Source organism: Felis catus, chromosome D3 (genome assembly GCF_018350175.1).
Source record: "Felis catus isolate Fca126 chromosome D3, F.catus_Fca126_mat1.0, whole genome shotgun sequence".
NCBI classification, from domain to species: Eukaryota; Metazoa; Chordata; class Mammalia; order Carnivora; family Felidae; genus Felis; species Felis catus.
Window position 1 is genome coordinate 69,516,930 of NC_058379.1, and position 18,409 is coordinate 69,535,338.

An 18,409-nucleotide genomic window follows, 5' to 3' on the forward strand; every position below is an offset into this window, starting at 1 on the left:
CTTTCCAAAAGGTAATATTTCAAATGGCAGTTCGGGGAGGGAATCCTCTGAGCCTTCAGCAAAATCTGCTAAGACAGCAAAGGTAAGGCAGCATTCTGGATCTAAGCCCAAATGTTTACATCACAGCGTTAACATTTTTTGTGATACCGGAAAGTCCCAGTCTTTCCTTCCTTCCCTAAGCTCTCCACAATACTTGCAATTATGGAAAGGTACAGATGCCCCTCGCGATCACCTCCTAGAAAGAGGTGTGGATCCATTAGGGAGGCAGGGAAAGACACCCATCAGCTGCCCCCTAAGAGGCAAGTCTGCGGGCATCTCAACTTCGAGGCAACTCTGATTGCAGCCAGGTGGAACGAACAGCAGGAGAAGCCGTTTTCCATATGGGTCTCAAGACTTGGAGGCAATGTGCTCTCTCAGCTGCCAAGGAAGAGGTTGTCTGGATGAGGAGGAAAGCCTGGCTGGCATGCTAAGGATGCAAGATTGAACAGGAAGAACTGATGGAGGACTGACGGACAGAGAAAGCCTCTTCCCTGATCACTGCGCAGGGGACATTATCGTCCCTTCCGTGCCTGGACACCGCCCTGCTTCCAGGCTGGCAGTATTCTCCCACTCTCCCCACCACCCCCCCAGTGCAAAGCCTCCTCACTCTTCAAGGCCCATCTCAAACCTCACCTCCTCCACAAAGCCACATTTCTTCTCCAACTTGCACCTAATTCTATGTTGGTGTTTTAGGTTTTTATCACTTCTCCCAGACCGTGAGCTCCTGATAGGCAGAGGCCGGGACTTAGATCCTTAATCCCCTCCCAGCCACTGGCACAGAGCTAGATGCTCAACAGGGGATAGGACACAGAACAGGTGGCCAGATTAACAAGGAAGGGCGGCATGAAGGCAAGAAAACATTTTCTACAGCAGCTCATGTGAGACCACGGGAGTCAAGTCCTCTCCCCGCTTCCTCTTCCACCTCCTAGAACAGATGATTCCGTGCTGCGGCAGCAAAATCGGGAGTGTGGGTGGCACACCCTGTCGCTCTGATTTCCCAGCGAGGCTGCAAGCAAGTACGGCGGGTGAATCCGAGGTGGCAGAGATGCGCGGGACCTGTGCCTGAAGCGCTGTCTAGAGCTAACCACATCAGACCCAGACTTGTAGCTTCTCCTTGACGTTCTCCAAGAAGAGAGGTCCACGCCCTCCGCAGAGCGCTTGTTCTGATAGCAAACTCCTCGCTGTTATAAAGTTCTTAGCAAAAACACGTGGCTCCTTACATACAGAGACAGATCCCCCCAGTCCCACCTGCCCTAGAATAGCTCATTTTCACACGCTTCCCTGGTTCCGTCTCCCCGGGCTTGGCAAAGTCCCAAATGTTCACGCCTCCCAGACAAGCTCACCATCAGTAGCACTGTCATGTTATAGACAAAGATGAGCCCCTGGGCTTCTGGGCTCACCTGGAGGGCTCTGTGCTGCACAGCACAGGTGTGGCCGTGAGGACCCATGATCCCTAAGTTTCTTGTACAAGGACCCTCAACAGTTTAACAGGGGACAACTCAGCTCCAATTTTGACAGACTTTAGATAATTCTTGGACTGACCTTTCCAATTCCTTAAAGGACTTTGCAATGATCTTTTGAGGTGACCAGACGCTTCAGGGTTTCACAAAGACAAAGCTAAATATTTCTGGTACAGGCCTGTTTGACCCAGATAATTGCACCCATGAGCATGTAGTTTCTTACTCATATCTAAATGAGTGATAAACATGTTATTAAATGCTTAAGTGCCCAGCACTGTGTGGAGGACTTTAGAGGCATTATGCCATTCATTACACACGCCTATGATGTAACTACTTAGTGATCCGGGAACGCAGGCTCAGAGATTAATTTCCTCGCTTGAGGTTACCTAGCCGAGGAGAATGGGAGCAGACAATGGAAGCCAGGCCTGACTCCACCAAGGCCAAGCCTCCTCTGGCTATGGCCCAGGGTTCAGTTCTACAATCTGGACTTCTATTTACAAGCTGGAGCAGGCAGGGTGCAGTTTTACGCCAAGCCTCAGGTCTGGGCCCAGCCCCCAGCGGGCAGGCATAGAACCCTACTCTACTCTTCACTCCTGTTGAACCAGTTTGGATGGCAACACTCTAACATGAGCAGGAAGATGCTTGGCAATCACCACATAGCCGGGCAGAGGAAGGGTGTGTCTAATCTTCACTCAACCACAGCAAATGGCGACCCTGAGCAGCTCACTTCTTTCTTCGAGCCTCCTCAGCAAAAGTGCCTTTTAAATCACGACCCACCTGGGTCTATATATAAAGCTCAAGTAAGGTCAGACTGTAATATCCTTTCTACCACAAATTGCCATTTTCCATCCCTGGTTATTTCATTAAATAAACAAGATGCTGGTCATGACCCGTCACACTGATTTCCTGAGCCACTAGTGGGCTGTGAAGCAGTTCCTAGAAACACTGAGGGCAGCAGACTAAAGACTTTTGGGAGTCCAATGGAACAGGAGTGGGGCCTGGCTGCCTGGGGAGCCTGCTTTGAAAAGCCATGGCCGGGCAGCTCCTTCAGGTCTTTGCCACGTTCCTAAGTTGTAGGAACCATGTGCTTGGAGCAGCCATTGTATGTGGATCCAACCGGCTAGACTACAGTTCCTTGAACTCAAGACTGAACTACTATGCCCGTGGCCTGAGCCCCATTCTCTCAATCAAAAGACTGATGCTGGGCACTGCAGGGCAGACACAGCCCACATCTGAGAAAGGCAAGCAGGGCTCACCTCATTGATCATGGAGTTGCCAGCAGTTCACGCTCAGCCCCTGGGGCTGAAAAAGGAGATGGAACCCCAGGGTCCTCCCAGTCTTTCTTCTAAGCAGAAGAGATGTGGGTCAAAGAAAATACTAACAGACTTCTGCCCTGGCCAGAGTAGACCGCTCTGAACAATGCTCGAACCTGCTGGGTTCGGAAAAGCTGCCTGGAGGTTGCAGATTAGTGACAGTTCCTTGTACTTTCCGGGTCAAATGCAAACTCCTAATTTCACCACTAACTTGATTCCCAGGTCTAACTTTTGGGAACTGCTCACGGTCAAGTTGCTTCTTGGTATACAATACTGCTGCATACGAAGTGGTTCCTTAACTGTAGTGGCCAAGGGCTGGCTGGAGATGGCAGGGAGGAGGGGAGGCCTGGAGACATGTCCTCCTCCCATTTCTGGCTTCCTCTGTCTCCCTCCACCGCCTGGCACATATGGAACTTCTTTGGACAGGGGGTCCCTGCGGAAACCACCACGGGCTCTGGGATGCTACACTGGTAGCATCCCTGCCCAGCTCAGCTCCAAGTCATGGCAGGAGATATCTGGCCTCTGTGACACTGGGACGCAGTATGACCCCATGAAAGCTAGCTGGCCACCATCCACACCCCACTCCTACTTCAGGCAAGCATCTAGGAAGGATCCAGTCTTGACAGAGCTTTGAGAGACACTAGGTGGCTCGCTTATTCACAATGCAAATTACATCTTGATAGTGTTTTTTTAAATTGAAAATTATACCCTCTATCATAGATTTGGTTCTATGTTAAAAGGTAAAGGCGTCCATTGACAAATGGATGGACAAAATACATCCTATAAATACAGTGGAGTGCTATTCAGCCATAAAAAGGGAGGAAATTCTGACACATCTACCGATGTGAACCTTAAAGACATTAGACTAAGTGAGATGAGCCAGTCAACCACCGCTGTAGGACTCCACTTATATGAAGACCGAGACTCATCAAAAACAGAGACAAAGTTGAGTGGTGGCTGCCAGCCGCTGGGGGGTGGAGCAAATGGGGATTTAGTGTTTAATGGGGACAGAGTTTCAGTTTTGCAAGATGAAAACATTTCTGGAGATGGCTGCATAAAGAGGAATGTACTTACCACCACTGAACTATACGTTTCAAAATGATTAGGACAATAAACGGTGCATTTTACCACAATAATAAAAACAAAAAAGTAAAGGGAACAGGTGGGAGGAAAGGAGAAATCCCCTTTACAACTCTAGCTAGCTCAATGCCCAGACCAACGCCAGCCTGAAACGTGAAAAGCTGCCCAAGAGGACACTGCCGTTGACTTCCAGACTTCCCAGGCCAAAATGATATTCTTCTGTCAGTATCCTGCTTGGACCCTCAGTGTTTGGGAACATTACGGAGGATCGGTCTCTGGCTGACAGCACATAAACAGGTTTCCTAGGACACCAAACACTGGCTGCCCCACCAGGACATGGCCGGTGGGCACATTACCTGGATGGGTAGCCGGCTGCACTGATTCGGATGGTCTCCAACACCCCACACGCTCTGAGCTGCTGCACTGCTCTCTTTGGGTCAAAGCTGCAAAACAGGAAGACATTCCATAAATGGCCATGCTGGCAAAGAAATGGAACAGGAGAGAGGGAAAGATGACTTCTTCCTGCACCGGGAGACAGACCATCAAGCACCTCAATCTCAAGGTCAGGGGCCAAGCACAGACTAAAAGACACTGACTGGCAGGTGCATGAATGATTTCAGTACCTAAGTTCTATGCAAGTTCTTGTTCTTACCTGGGATACATCTCTTCTTTGCACACCTGAATTCTGTCCACCCTCCAGGACCCATTCCTGCCTCCTCTCTAAGCCTTCCCTTATTATTTCCATCCGTGGGAATTCTGTGTTCATTCAAAAGCCAAATCACAGACACTTGCCACCACAAGCAGTATTTGGCTCAGGAGTTAAAAGGGGAAGTTTCAGGCCAGGCAGACCTGGATGTGAATTGTGACATGGTCCCTGACCAGTTGCATGTGTAATTTGGGGAAAGCAACGTCACCTCAATATCCTCACCTATAAAACGGGGATAATAATAGTATCCCTTCTTCAGAGTTAGTGTGAAGATTAAACATAAAGGCCCATGAAAGCGGTTAGACCACCACCTGGCACGACTTTAGGACACAGGCATCGCTAGCTCTCATGACAGCTGCCTCATTACGAAAAAGAAATCTATATTCCCATCTGTCTTCAGAGATGCGAGCCGCATCTTCAACAGCTCATATGCCTGTACAATGCTGTTTAACACTGAAAAACCAGTATTTATTCCAACACCTAAGTTGAGCAGGATGTTGTAGAATCGGCAGTCAGACGCCGTCTGGGCGAAGAGTGTCCACACTGGAGGAGAAGTCTATAGAAGCAGCATACAAAGCAGCATGTGATAACCATGGCAAAAGTGCTGGAAGAGTCCAGGGGGAAAGTGGTCAGCGTCAGCTGGGGTAATCAGGGCGTCTTCATGGGGGAAGTACTAAGCTGAACTGGAATTAATCCCCACTTGTAGTTTGCCAAGACCCTTGTCCCACTCTGTGAGGAGGGATGGGAAGTAAATGCTCCCTTTCTTTCTGGCTGTTCCTCAGCTCAGCTAGAGCCAAGGGCCATGCGTCTGGCTCTCCTTCCACTCTGGGAAGTGGGCGGGCTGAGGCCCAGCTCCCGGGATCACACTGGCTTGAGCACACACCTTGGCCAAGCTGTTGGGCAACCTGTCTGCCCTGGCAGAGAAAGAGAAACAGGAAGCTTCTTCATCTCTAGGACCCCGGGGGACTTCCTCGTGCTACTCTTGTCTGCCACCTCCAGATAAGCCTGGGTGTTCTCTTCCCAGCAGCTTCTGGAGCTCTGCAGGATGGATCAGGGCTGGAATCCGCCACACCCAGATCCATAGCTCTCCGCCAGAGACTTCTTCCCTCAGATCTATTTGTATGAACCGCTCAGGTCCCTAGCGCTGGCTGGTCTCTTACACCAAGAACCCAGAAGTCTATTGAGGTAGGCGGCCTGGGTCAGCAGGCACCTTCCAAGTGACTGAAGACCGTGAGCTGACCTGGAGTCCTGGAACTCTGTGTGTTCCAGGTCAGCCCTGGGGCTCGGTGTCTGGGAGTCACCCACAGCCTCCTCCTGCCTCCCCCCAAAATCTGCCCAAGTCCTGCCACTTTTGCCAGCTCCTCCATAAAGTCTGCCTGATTCCTCCAGCCCCAAGGTGCCCCTGGCACTTGAGTATGTACCGGACAAGTGGGCATTCAAGTCTGCACAGTCCTGAACAACAAGACCGTTACTTTGCAGGAGTTAATTTCTTTCTTTCTTTGAAGTCGGCAAAAAGCTCCTCCGTGGAAGAGCTTATAGGATGAAAGAAAACAAAAGGAAACCTAAGTGTATCCCCTTTGTAGTTTGTCTCAGGTGTCACCAGGATGCACCACAGTTCCGGGACCCAAGAAAACCTTAACCAACACGGGGTGGTAGTGAGGAGTCTAAGCAGCAACGTGGGCTCTGCTGTTTACAGGTCTGCTTCTCTCGTCTCCCGGGTGGCCAGCTGGGCCGAGTTATGAAAGCACGGTGGATGGGCTTGAGCCTTGGGGAAGGTGTTCTGTGGCTGCAGACCTCTCCCTCTGCACCTGTGATCTCCAGGCCAGAGTCTGCTTCCCTCTGCAGTGTGTGGGGGGACGGGCAGCACACGTAGCAAGCACCGGTGACCGCTCATCCTTTGTGGCCACGGTGGGTAGACCAAGGTCTTCCCACTTCCCTCCAGAGCTGGCACCATTCTCTTCCCCGCGGGATGGGGGAAAAGAGCAAGGGCAAACCAGAAAACCTGGTACGGGCCGCCAACAGCTAGTGCCCCTCCAGGCAATACACAATCTCTGTAGCTTTGCCTCGCTTCTCCAACAGAAGCGGAGGATACCTGTCCCACTGTCATTCATTGGTTTGTTGCAATGACTAAGCGACAGAAGAGAACAACCCTATTAAAAGGAAACAAGCAGACACTACAACCAAAAAGATTCTGCCATCCTCTTTCCTTGTTCACATGCCCCAGCCTTCTGTATTTTATCTCATCTCTTCAAGAGTAAAGAATGCTCACTGTCAATGGCATCTCTTCACGAGCCTTGCTACCTGTGTTACGAGGTGACAAGGTGACGGGGAGTGGAAATCAGCCCTCCCACCTAGTAAATTTTGGAGGACCACAGTGAGGACAAGAGACACTGAACTCCGGACTGCAAAATCACCAAAGAAATATAGGGTCAAACCTGCTGAAACGCAGGGTTATACTTTCTCCTCCCAATGAACTTGCAGGTTCAGCAGAACCGGAAGCTTAGAACCCAGCTCCCCCTCAGCAGTCATGCGCCACTACTGATTTTTGTACAGACCGCCAGCTCCCACCCATTCTTCAGGCTCTGCAGTGTGCTGAGTCATACCTGAGGACCCCAGGACGCTCAGGAATGTCACTGCTGAGAGCAGGGCACCGGCCCACAGGAAACTGGCCAGCTCCTCCCACCAGTGACCCCAGATTTATCACACTCCCCGGGCCACCTCCTCCCTGGACACTTAACCACCTTCTCGCTTCTCTGCTCCTGTAGCACTTCCACACTGATCTGTGACTGGCAGTTCCTGAAGGATGAGGGGCAGGTCTGTCATTTCACTTGTCCTAGCCCAGTGTCCAGTGAATAGTGGGTATGATGAATGTTTTTTTAATAAAGGAAACAGCAGAGGAAAAAAGACTTTTCTACAGGAGATGCTATCAAAAGCATTTAGTCTAGGACAGCCGTCCTCCACTGGGTTGTCATTTTGTCCTCCAAGAAACACCTGGCAACATCTTAAAGCGTTTTTAGTTGTCACAATGATGGGGATGCTACTAGCATACTACAATGCATAAGACAGCCCCCCATAACAGGGCATTACCTGGCCCAAAATGTCAAGGGTCCTAAGGTTGAGAAAGCGGTAGGAGGAGATGGGAGGAGGCCTACAGAACTCTCCTTCTAGAATAATGTCAGTAACATCGTATATTTATTTTAGACGATGTTATAGATTCTACTCATCAAAATCTGTTATACTTCTCACAAATAATCTACATTATCTCCTTGAATTTTTTCATCAGGATGATCATTTTAAACCACAATTAGCAGGTGAAGAGTGAGGCCAACAGTACAGGGCTAGCTCCTGGAGCAGCCAAACAATTCAGTTTGAATCTAGAATCCAAGTGCTCTGACCTGGTTCAGTATTCTCCCCACTTTATTACAAGGATGATTTCAGTCCTGAAGGCAATGGAAGGTCTTAGAAACATGGGCCATTAGGACTAGACACTTATTCTGAAAGCCCCCAGCATCTCCTCTCATCTGAGGGGAGGCCCAGCAAGAGAATACAGCACGTGGCAGGCACCAGGTTCTGAGGAACCCACGGCCCCAGGTCGCAGCTGGTTGAGGGCAGAGCTGGTACCCAACCCCCGACTCTCCTCTGGGGCCCCTGCACACCGCTCCTGCCCTTCACACATAATCAAAGTCTTTCACGCTTGCTGCCTTTCTAATAGCCTCTCTTCTCCCGGAGTCAGCTGGTACACAGATGCCACAGGGGGGGAATTCCTAACCACTTCTTGGAAATGTGGAGGAAAGGAAAAGAGTCAACAATCAGCATGCTTCAAGGAAGGCTGACTCAAAGCTGTCTTCCTGACCTTTTCCAGCACAAGGCCCATCTGAGTATAGGTCAAATTTTATGAAATAATAGGAGCAGCAGGGGGTAGTTCAGATACTCTGACAGAGTTGCCAAAATAATTATTTCACAGAAAGAAATTATGCTAGGTCCAAAAGAAAGTCAGAAAGCCGGGAATAAGGTGCTTCAAAAATTTAGAATTATACCTCTTCTGGCCAGGGGACGTAACTTGGGTGGTGGCTCATGGCAATGGAATGAGACGCTGCAGAGGTAAGGGACAGACTGCTCTCAAGGCTTAGGGGAGTATTTCAGGCAAGAAACAGAGTCTAAAACAAGGTGACAGAAGAGAAAAGGGAGACCAACCTAAGAAAACTTCAAGTAGACTCTATGGGCCTTTGACAAGGTTTATGCTATCCAATATGGTAGCCATCAGTCAGCTACAGGCATTTGAATATAATTAAAATGACAGAATTCAGTTCCTCAGTCATACCAGCCACATTCCAAGCACAGAATTGCCACGCGTGGTAGACCTGTGGCTACGATGTTGGACAATGCAGATTATAGAACAGCTTCATGTATCACAAAAAGTTCTATTGGACAGCACTGGTCCAGAAGGACTCTGGGGTTTGGTGGTGGGTAAATGAGCGGTCAGGAAATAATTATGCCATTTACTACAAAAGAGACCAAAGAGGGACCATTTCTGGAGGGGCAAGGAGTCTGACTTCAGACATGCTGGGTGTGAGTCAATGAAAACGCAGCAGGCATTCAGAAATACTGGTCTGGAACCTGGCAAAAACCAGAGATGAACACAGACCCTGAACAGTCACTGCTATATAGATTCGGGTGGGGTCAACCATGTGGGCATGGGTAAAGCTGGAAGACAATTTCCAAGATAGGGGTAGAAGTAGAATTTAGGCCAGAGAAGGCCAAGGAGTGGGGTGGAGGAAGGAGAGCGGGTATGAATAACTGGAATTTCAGTGGTAGAAGGCATGTGAGAAATAGGACAATCTTCACGTCTCATCACTCGACATGTCACTTGAGGTCACGTCTCCCCAGTGGAGGAAGTCTCCTCTGACCACTCCAGCTATCTTCCCATCTCGGAACTGAACGTCTGCTATGACACACAGGCATTTCTGCATTTAATGACACACTTATGTGGTTCTCTGATTCCTCAACACCACTGTAGACTCCGTGGGGATTAGGGAAGCGTACCCTCTCATCTTGTTGAAACCTTCTAGATAGCATACAGGTAGAACTTGGTAAATGTCTGTTGGACTGTATTCAGCATGGAAACCATCTGTGAAGTGTAAGAGCAACTATTCATCCTGCTGCAGAATCCCCCTCAAGGCTGCGCCCGTGTCAGTTCCACCTGAACTTGTAAGGAAGAAGAGGCCAGGCTTCACTGGCCTGACTAACCGAGAGGCAGCTGGCCCCGCCCACGCAGGCACTTACTGGAAGGGGAGCTTCTCGTCATTTGGCTTGATGCAGCGCACGTAGTGTGGGGTCGTGGCATTCAGGGTCTCCATGAGCAGATGCAGGGAGGTACGGAACTGGGGAGACACAAGTCAGCACCTGCTTATTTATCTAACATTTTGTAGATGTGTAATAAACGTAAAGAAACGCCCACAGACTGGTGGTGGTAGTTGTTGATACTGTTATGGTCACGGTTATTATTAATCAAGGATGAAAAATTCAGAGACTCAAGGTCAGATTCTAGCTGACACGCCTGCCTTGCTGTAGATCCAAACTTAAGCCCCTCCCACACTGACACGAGCGCTCTTCAACCCACACAGGGAGAGCCCACCTGCCAACGTGTGTAACTCAGCATGGTAGATCAAAGGAGATGAAAGGTGGGTCAATAATAGGAAATAGTACAGAAGTCATCATGGTGACTGGAGGCTGGTTATTCCTCAACTTGAGGCCCTGGAGCCCCAAGATCTGGTGCCTGGACATCCTGGAAGTTGTTACAGTAAAGTGAAATGCCCAGAACAGGCAAATCCCCTGCAACAGAAAGGTGAATGGCTGCTCGGGCTTGGCAGGAACTCCCTTCTTTTGGAAATCACACTGGACATAAAATCCCACAAAAGCCCCACAGAAAGCGTTTCGGTTTTCTAGTCCCCAGGCTTCTTTAGTCCTCACTCCCCAACCTGCTGACTGTAGACCCTCTCGCCTCTTCTACCAGGTGTGTGTGGTCCTCCCAGAGGTATTAGATGCACTGCTGGGGCTATGCTCATTCCCTTCCTCTTTCCTGCCCACTGCCTCTAGAGGGGGCTTCCCAGTTTCCTTCTTTGAAAGGCACATACAGACTGAGCTGTGTGGCCGAAGATGTGGATGTTGAGGCCACTTCGGCCTCCCTCGGACTCTGCCGCCCTTCTTCATCTGCAGAGAGGCCGGCCCTGCCACACGCACCCCGACCCACAGCTTCCTGCCACAGGCTGACCTGGTGGCCCACGGTTTTCTTGTGTTCCTTGTTGGAGACTTTCAGAGGGGGTCTGGCAGAGCGAATGTTGATCTTTGAGGATGAGCCCTTCCCAGATGCAGTGGTGGCAGGAACAGAGTCTTTGTCATCATGAAACAGATCAGCCACTAGTGGGAACTAGAAACAAACACAGGAAGACCAATGAACACAAGTTCTCTTGGACTTTATGGTACTTTGACTCCTTCAAAGTAGCTTTCCAGTGCATACCCAAGAGACCTGCTAACACACATGCACACAAACACTTGAACGTCCAAGTCCATAACCACATTATTCATTGCAGCCAGAGTGGGAACACTGTAAATATGGATCAGCTGATAAATGAACAGAACGTGGAAGTTCTGTACAATGGAATAATATCCGACAACATAAAGGAGGGAAATCCTCGTACACATGACACGGACAAACCTTGAGAACATGCCAAGTGAAAGAAGCCAGACACAAAGACTTTCTAGTGCATGATTCCATTTACAAGAAATGTCCAGGGAATGGAAAGTAGTTTAGTGGTGGCCAGGGGCTGGGTGAGAAGAAAGAATTAGTAGTAACATGTACAGAGTGTCTGTGTGGACTAATGCAAATTTCCTAGAATTTAGAGTTTCCCCTCTCTGCTACTCCTGAGAAGCCCATCTCTCAAGGTCCAGCCCTGCATCCTCCATGGACTTTCCCAGATCATTCCCTCGCATCTCCATCATGCACCCGGGTACCAGCTGAGGTACCATGGGCCCTGAGCCCCATGTTTGCTGAGCCCACAGCATTTAAGCCTTATTCTTGACAAAGGAGGAGGACCAGGGAAAGGATTAAAGGAGAGAGTCCACGTAAGCATATAATACAGTGCCTAACATATTATAAGCTCTCAAATGTCCAGTTTTATTATTTTGTTAGGGGGTATATACATGAAAAATTGGTCTACATGATCAAGTTCTGGGCTGAAGAGGAGAAATTTAGAACCACAGAACTTTAGAACTGGAGCATAAAGCGTAAAGATCACCACTTCAGGTGGCAAGTGAGGAAAGAGGAACTCAATCCTGCTTCCATCTCTGTTCATGCCAGCACCAGGCACAGTGGCCAATGTCGGCTCCCTGGAGCTGCTGTTTAGCAAGCGAGCAAGGACTAGATCCCTGACCTCCAGATGCCCAGGTCAGAGTTTGTTTCAATACACAACGATATCCTGGTCATTTACACCAGCAATATCAAGGAAGTGGAAATAGACTGTATCTTAAGCCCATGTGTATCTCTGATGCACCTGTACTACATCCTCCTTATTGGAGGCTTCAGTGTGGGGATCTGGTGGAGCCAGTATTGGTATCTGAAGGTGATCCATTCTCAGATGTGGCAGTGGGAGGAAGAATACCTAAAAGGTAACTTATGAAGCATTCCTGCAGCTGACAACATCCCCTGAAATTCATAGCAGGAGTCTTAGGCTAAGGAAAGCTTAAGAGGCAACACCATCTCCATGGAAGGCTACAGGTTCAAAATGGCAGTGAGCGTCCACTTATGCTGACACCGTCCTGCATTTAACTTCCCAGACCTTTTACAAGTTGAGTCCCAGTTTAGTGGAGAATATACTGAGCACCATGCCAACAGTTCGGGAAGTCCAAGAATCCTATAAAGGAGAGGTCCAAATTCCACAATTTAATGGCATACTCCCATCAGTATTCCACATCAGTATTTCAGAGGTATTCTGAAAAGTTGTAGGGGCACCTGGGTGGCTCAGTCAGTTAAGCGTCCGACTTTGGCTCAGGTCATGATCTCACAGTTCAGGAGTTCGAGCCCTGCGTTGGGCTGGGCTCTGTGCTGACAGCTCAGAGCCTGGAGCCTGCTTCAGATTCTGTGTCTCCGTCTCTCTCTGCCCCTCCCCTGCTCACACTCTTGTCTTTGCCTCAAAAATAAATAAAGATTAAAAATTAAAAAAAAAAAACTTGTAGAAGCTATATTAGGCAACACATATAGTTTTCTCATATTACAGTCCAGGGTAGGTCCTTCAATCGGAAACACCACACAGTATGCAGTTGCGATCTGATTACAAACGTGGGAGGTCTCAACAGTAGCACATTACATTGTCTGGGCAGAAGAGAAAGATGGTGCTAGGGGCACAGTCAACCTGTCCCAGAAACTGGGTGTGAGGTCCAGGTGACTTCGTTCACTCAGAGATGGCTTCTGCAACCTTATTAGGTAGCATGCTTGGGTTGCAGGGTGATGCACCTAGAGCTGGGGGTACAAAATACACACGGACACCCATAGGACCATTGGCAGTAACTTCAGGCATTTTCCATGAGAAACGAGGGGGGTGCAGGTGTGTTGCTCACCGAGAATCCCTCAGTTTGAGGACCTCTGCTATGCTCTGCCCGTCAAGGGAACTTCTAGCAATTCCATAGGTCACACACCTATCTTCACTGAGCCTGAAGCCCAGCCCTGGGCAGAGATACTTCACAGTCGCAGAGAAAGCATGACGACGGCTAATGCTGGAAACCAGCATCAAATGCCAGTTGAAGTTATAAGTGTATCTTCTGTATGAAGATTTTAAACTAAAACAGAGGAAACAAATCACTTCCCCCTACCTAACCTTACTCTTAGGTATTATCAGTTAAACAGGTTTTAAGAATTCCATATTAGAGTCGAAAGTAATGGCATACCGCAGGTCAGAAGTTGGTTTTATACTACACATTAGCTAACCATACGGGCTACAAACAAAGCAGTTAAACTGTGTGCACGCACGTGCATGTGCCGGAGGAAACACACGTGTTCTATTAAGTTCCGTTCTCCCTTCACACTTTTCATTTTTCACCAGCATTGCATCAGAAGCTCCTGACTTCCACCTTTTACTGCAGCTATCTACCTGCAAATAAAGGTTGTGCTTCTTTAACTCCGTGGTCTGGGTTTGAAGCACAGTCTAAACGCACCAACCAATGACCTTAAGGCCAACGATCATCTCAGATAAGCAGCTCAAGTCCATCCTCACTACTGGCTCTTCTGTGGCTGAAACAGGCTGGTCACACCATGATAGCACTAGGGGAAGCTACATAGTCCTGAGCAAAGGACTCCCTGAATCCCCACCATAGGGCCTCATCATCAGCCAGATGGCTTGGGAGGTCACCCCAATGAAATCATTAAGGATGTCTCCCGGTTTCAGGTGCCAACAGGTGACAATTCAGTTCCTATGCTCAGCATTTTTGAAATAGATCAACTTCCTCTTCATACAGGGTATTTCAAAATCATTTATGTTGCCTTTTTATAGGGGAAGGTACTCAGGCTGTCAGAGGAATAAAGACAATTCAGGATTTAAAAAATCTATGGCTAAAAATGTGCAGGTGCCATCATAAAGATGATACATTAACTCATCATTTCCATGTGCTTTCAAAGAAGAGAAAATAAATATTAGGTCCCTGAATGTCAAGAAAATAGATGGATGGGGTGCCTGGGTGGCTCGGTTGGTTAAGCGTCCAATTCAGCTCATATCATGATCTCACAGTTTGTGGGTTCGAGCCCCGCATGGGGCTGTGTTGACAGCTCAGAGCCTGCAGCCTGCTTCCGATTCTATGTCTCCCTCTCTCTGCCCCCTCTCCATTCGTGCTCTTTCTCTCAAAAGTAAACAAACATTAAAAAAAATAAAAAAAAAAAAAAACTAGATTGACTGGTTCGTTCTTTCACTTACCAATACTTAACTGACCACCAAATATGCAACAAATAAATACTGTGCTTGGGACTGGGAACACAAAAATGAAGAAAAACAGAGCCTCTTATGGATCATGGAGTTTATGATCTAGCATAGAAGGTGAACTCTAATTAACCCCACAATTAAAAGCTTAATGACAAGATGATGAGCATCCCAAAGGAAATAAACAACAAAAACACATGACTGAATCACGGCCCCAGAGCAGAAATTAGGAAAGACTTCTCTTATGAAGGGAAGTTTGAGGTACTGGGTTATTCAGAGGGTAGGAAAGCATGTTACGAAGTTTCTACATATCTGGGGGAACTCATATAAAGCCAGTGCAGCTATCGGATACACCGTGAAGCGGGGCAGGGTGGGAAGCAAGGAAGACCAGCTCATACAAAATCCTTGAACATTTTGGTCTTTATCCTGAAAGCAATGTGAAGCCATTAAAGATTTTTTTTTTTTTAAATAAGAGCAGCTAACATTTACTGAGCACTTAGAAGGTGCAAAGCATATATGAAAATTCACTTAATTCTCCCAATAACCACTTGGTTATTACAACCCATTTTACAGATGGGGAAACAGAGCCTCAGAGTACAAGATCACAGAGTTAGTCAGTGGCAAAGCCAGGATCTGCACCCAGACAGCCTGGCTCCAGAGCCCATAGAACAGAGGGTAGCAGTGACCAGTGATCTTTTGGGAAAGTTCTCTCTGGCTGCAGTTTAACAAACAGACCGAAGTCCACTGCAAACAAGGCACTACAGTACAGCAGTTAAGAGACAGAAAAGCCAATAGCTCAGCAGGTATCTGGGAAGTGAGGTGCTATAGAATGGGCACTGAGCTAGGGTCAGGAGACACTTTAGTTTGTTTTTTTTTTGTTTGTTTTTTTTTTTTTTTTTTTTTACTTTTTTTTAATGTCTATTAATTTTTGAGAGAGAACGAACGAACACAGGGGAGGAGCAGAGAGAGAGAGAGGGAGACAGAATCAGAAGCAGGCTCCAGGCTCTGAGCTGTCAGCACAGAGTCCGACACGGGGCTCGAACTCACAGACTGCGAGATCATGACCAGAGCCAAAGTCGGACGCCCAACCAGCTGAGCCACCCAGGCACCTCGGGTCAGGAGACCTTTTAGATCTGACTCTTCCGATACATAAAAATAAGGGAACTGAGGAAGGTGATTCCTTTCAGCCTTAGACTCCTGCATTTTCTCTCTCTCCCTGTTCCCAGGCTACTTCCCTTAAACACATAGCCTTCCCTGTCCAGCTGGCTCTCCCTCTCTATCTCAGGCAAGGGGTCCAGAGACACCACCTTCTGTCATCCTTCCTCACACCTGCCTCCACCCCGCATTCCATGGTCTGCCCCCCACACTGCCGAAACAGATCCTGAGAACGCCTTCTGGGGACCCGACCTCCTAAATCCAGCGGCTGAAAGGGGTGCAGCCTCACTCTTGGTCCTACTTGATGTTGTTGAGGGGCCCACACCTCCTCTTTGAGGCCCTCTCCCCTGACCATGCAGCCTAGCTTCCCTTCCATGGGCCCATCTTCCTGCACATCTCCCCTTCCTGTGGCTGTTTCCCAGGACAGGGTCCTTACTGTTTATCTTTTCTAACACTGGTTCCCTGCACAGTCTCCTTCACACCTATGGCTTCAACTGCCTACCCCCCCCCCCCCCCCCCCCCGCCGCCAGCCTGTCTCTCCAGTCTTAATGTTCTTCCACACCCACGACCCACAGTGCCAACTATCTGCTCCATATCTTCCTCCTTGTGGGTGTTCCAAATTTGACACGGCCCAAATGGCCCTCACCCACCAACTTCCCAAATTTTTTTGAGACAGTACAGGTGGGGGAGGGGCAAGAGAAGTGGAGACAGAAGATCTGAAGCAGGCTCTGCACTGACAGCAGTGAGCCCAAAGAGGGGCTCTAACTCACGAACCTCAAGATTGTGACCTGAGCCGAAGTCGGATGCTCAATCGACTGAGCCACCCAGGGGCCTCCTAAATTTACATTAGATAGCCTGCCAACATAGCATTTCCTATCCTAATAATTACAAAGTTCTGTCCACGGTCGGGGTCCAGTAGGCCTTAATCACCAGAATGCTACTGTCCTAGTTGAAGTCTACCCAAGCTCCCCCAGACCACTGCAGGTGCCTAGAGCTTGAGTGCCCTCCTCCAGACACACCTGTATCCCAACATGGTCTTCCCATCAGCCAGAGTCTTCTCCAAATACAAACCTTATACCCAGCAACTCCTCGTTTAAAGATTCGTGGGTCCTCACTGACACACACATAATAACTGAAAACATGGGTCAGTGGCAAAATAGAAGAGACTGGGAGGTGGGGAGAGACAGTCTGGGCACAGGAGGGATGGAAGGGGGATCTGATGCCAGAGAGAGAAGGCACATGTGAGGAAGGGTCAAGTGCCCAGCCAGACTGGCACGGAGAAATTTCCACAGGGAAATAATTAGCAACTAAAGGCCGGCCGACGTTTTAAAGACATCACAGATTCATTCAGTCTGCCATGTCTAAACAAAATACTGATTAAACTATTCTAGTTCACATACTTTCTGACATGGATTTACAAGATGTTAGGGTCAAGGGTAGAAGTCCCCACATGCATGATTACACTGTTTCAGGAGTCTACTTAACTTCTAAGGCTAGGAGAATGCATTAGAACCACACAAGGAACTTTGAAATCAGAATCAACAGTAGGAATACTTTAAAATTGAAGCGCCTTTCTGTTGCTTCAATCAGAAGCTCCCACGCTGGCCCTATGCTACAATTTGGGAAAGAACCCAACAAAGGTTTAGTCTGGACAATCTACATTTTATTTTAAAAGCTATGTTTTAATTCCAAGTCTCGGCTCTCGAGACTGCATTTAGAAATGGCAGGATATCTGGGATGGCGAGGGAGAGGAGTTTGGGACATCAACTCTAGGAAAAGGGGGTAGGCTTTACATTCTACTCAGAACTTCATAAACTCCAATAACAGACACAGACACCTGGAGTTCGAGCACAGGACCATATGCTCAATCTTGGGCTGTAGGCAGCAGTGAAAGAACAGACAAATACTGATGACTGTACCACCCAACCCCATCCACCCACTGGGCTAGACAGGGACCTCCTGGTCTCAGCAGTGTCGCAACTATAAACCAACCTCAAGTCTCAATGAGTAGTTACACCAAGCTCTTGCTTAATAATTCTCGCAAAAGGATGAATTTCCGAGAAAGCTTTCCCTTTAATTGACTAACTCCAGTTATGCTTTAGAAGCACCAGAAAGTCTATTTATGAGCTGAGTGACCAATAACACAACCACCACAATTCATGTAGGGCAGGCCTAGAGAGCAACATCCATCTGGGTCTTTCTGAAAATGTGCTCCCTCCAACTACGAAAACACTCAGATAATACCTTCAAACAAACCAAGCACTTCCCTGATGTTGTCACTTATTTCCAAGTGTCCAAAGATACCGGCTTGGGCATGCTCTGCTATTTAAGTCTATAGATAGATTTTAAGAAGCCTGAGGCAAATCTATTTGAAGAGGGATTAAAAGAAGTATGAAAACACTTTTTAAAAACCATTTGATAGTTTAAGAAAAATGTCAATTACACCTGTATATACAGCTGTTACCTTGGAAATCATGCCTGTTCGCTTCTGTAAGAACATAAAACACCTTTCCTTTAAAAACAGACCCATGAAACTAAAATAAGGACATGCTCGAATAACCGTTTGATTGGAATCTCTTGCCCAAAACCTTATCTTTAAAAACCTAGCTGTAAACCTATTAAAAAAAAATACATTTTGTTTCCCAGCTGTTCTGTCACCTGGCCAGTGCTACCCTTAGGGGAAAAAATCTCCAA

The 18,409-nt window shown here is 48.1% G+C and overlaps 1 protein-coding gene across 3 annotated transcripts in view; it reads right to left on the reverse strand.

Moving 5' to 3' along the window:
• The window catches only part of MYO5B (myosin VB), a 340,620-nt gene that overhangs the window by 80,686 nt on the left and 241,525 nt on the right, over positions 1–18,409 (reverse strand). For all 3 annotated transcript variants that reach the window (XM_045042264.1, XM_045042265.1, XM_045042266.1), the window contains exons 15-17: positions 10,870–11,025; positions 9,882–9,979; positions 4,249–4,335 (exon numbers count right to left, since the gene is read on the reverse strand). In XM_045042264.1, the coding sequence (XP_044898199.1) occupies positions 4,249–4,335; positions 9,882–9,979; positions 10,870–11,025 (341 nt within the window). The remainder of the gene's footprint in view (positions 1–4,248; positions 4,336–9,881; positions 9,980–10,869; positions 11,026–18,409) is intronic.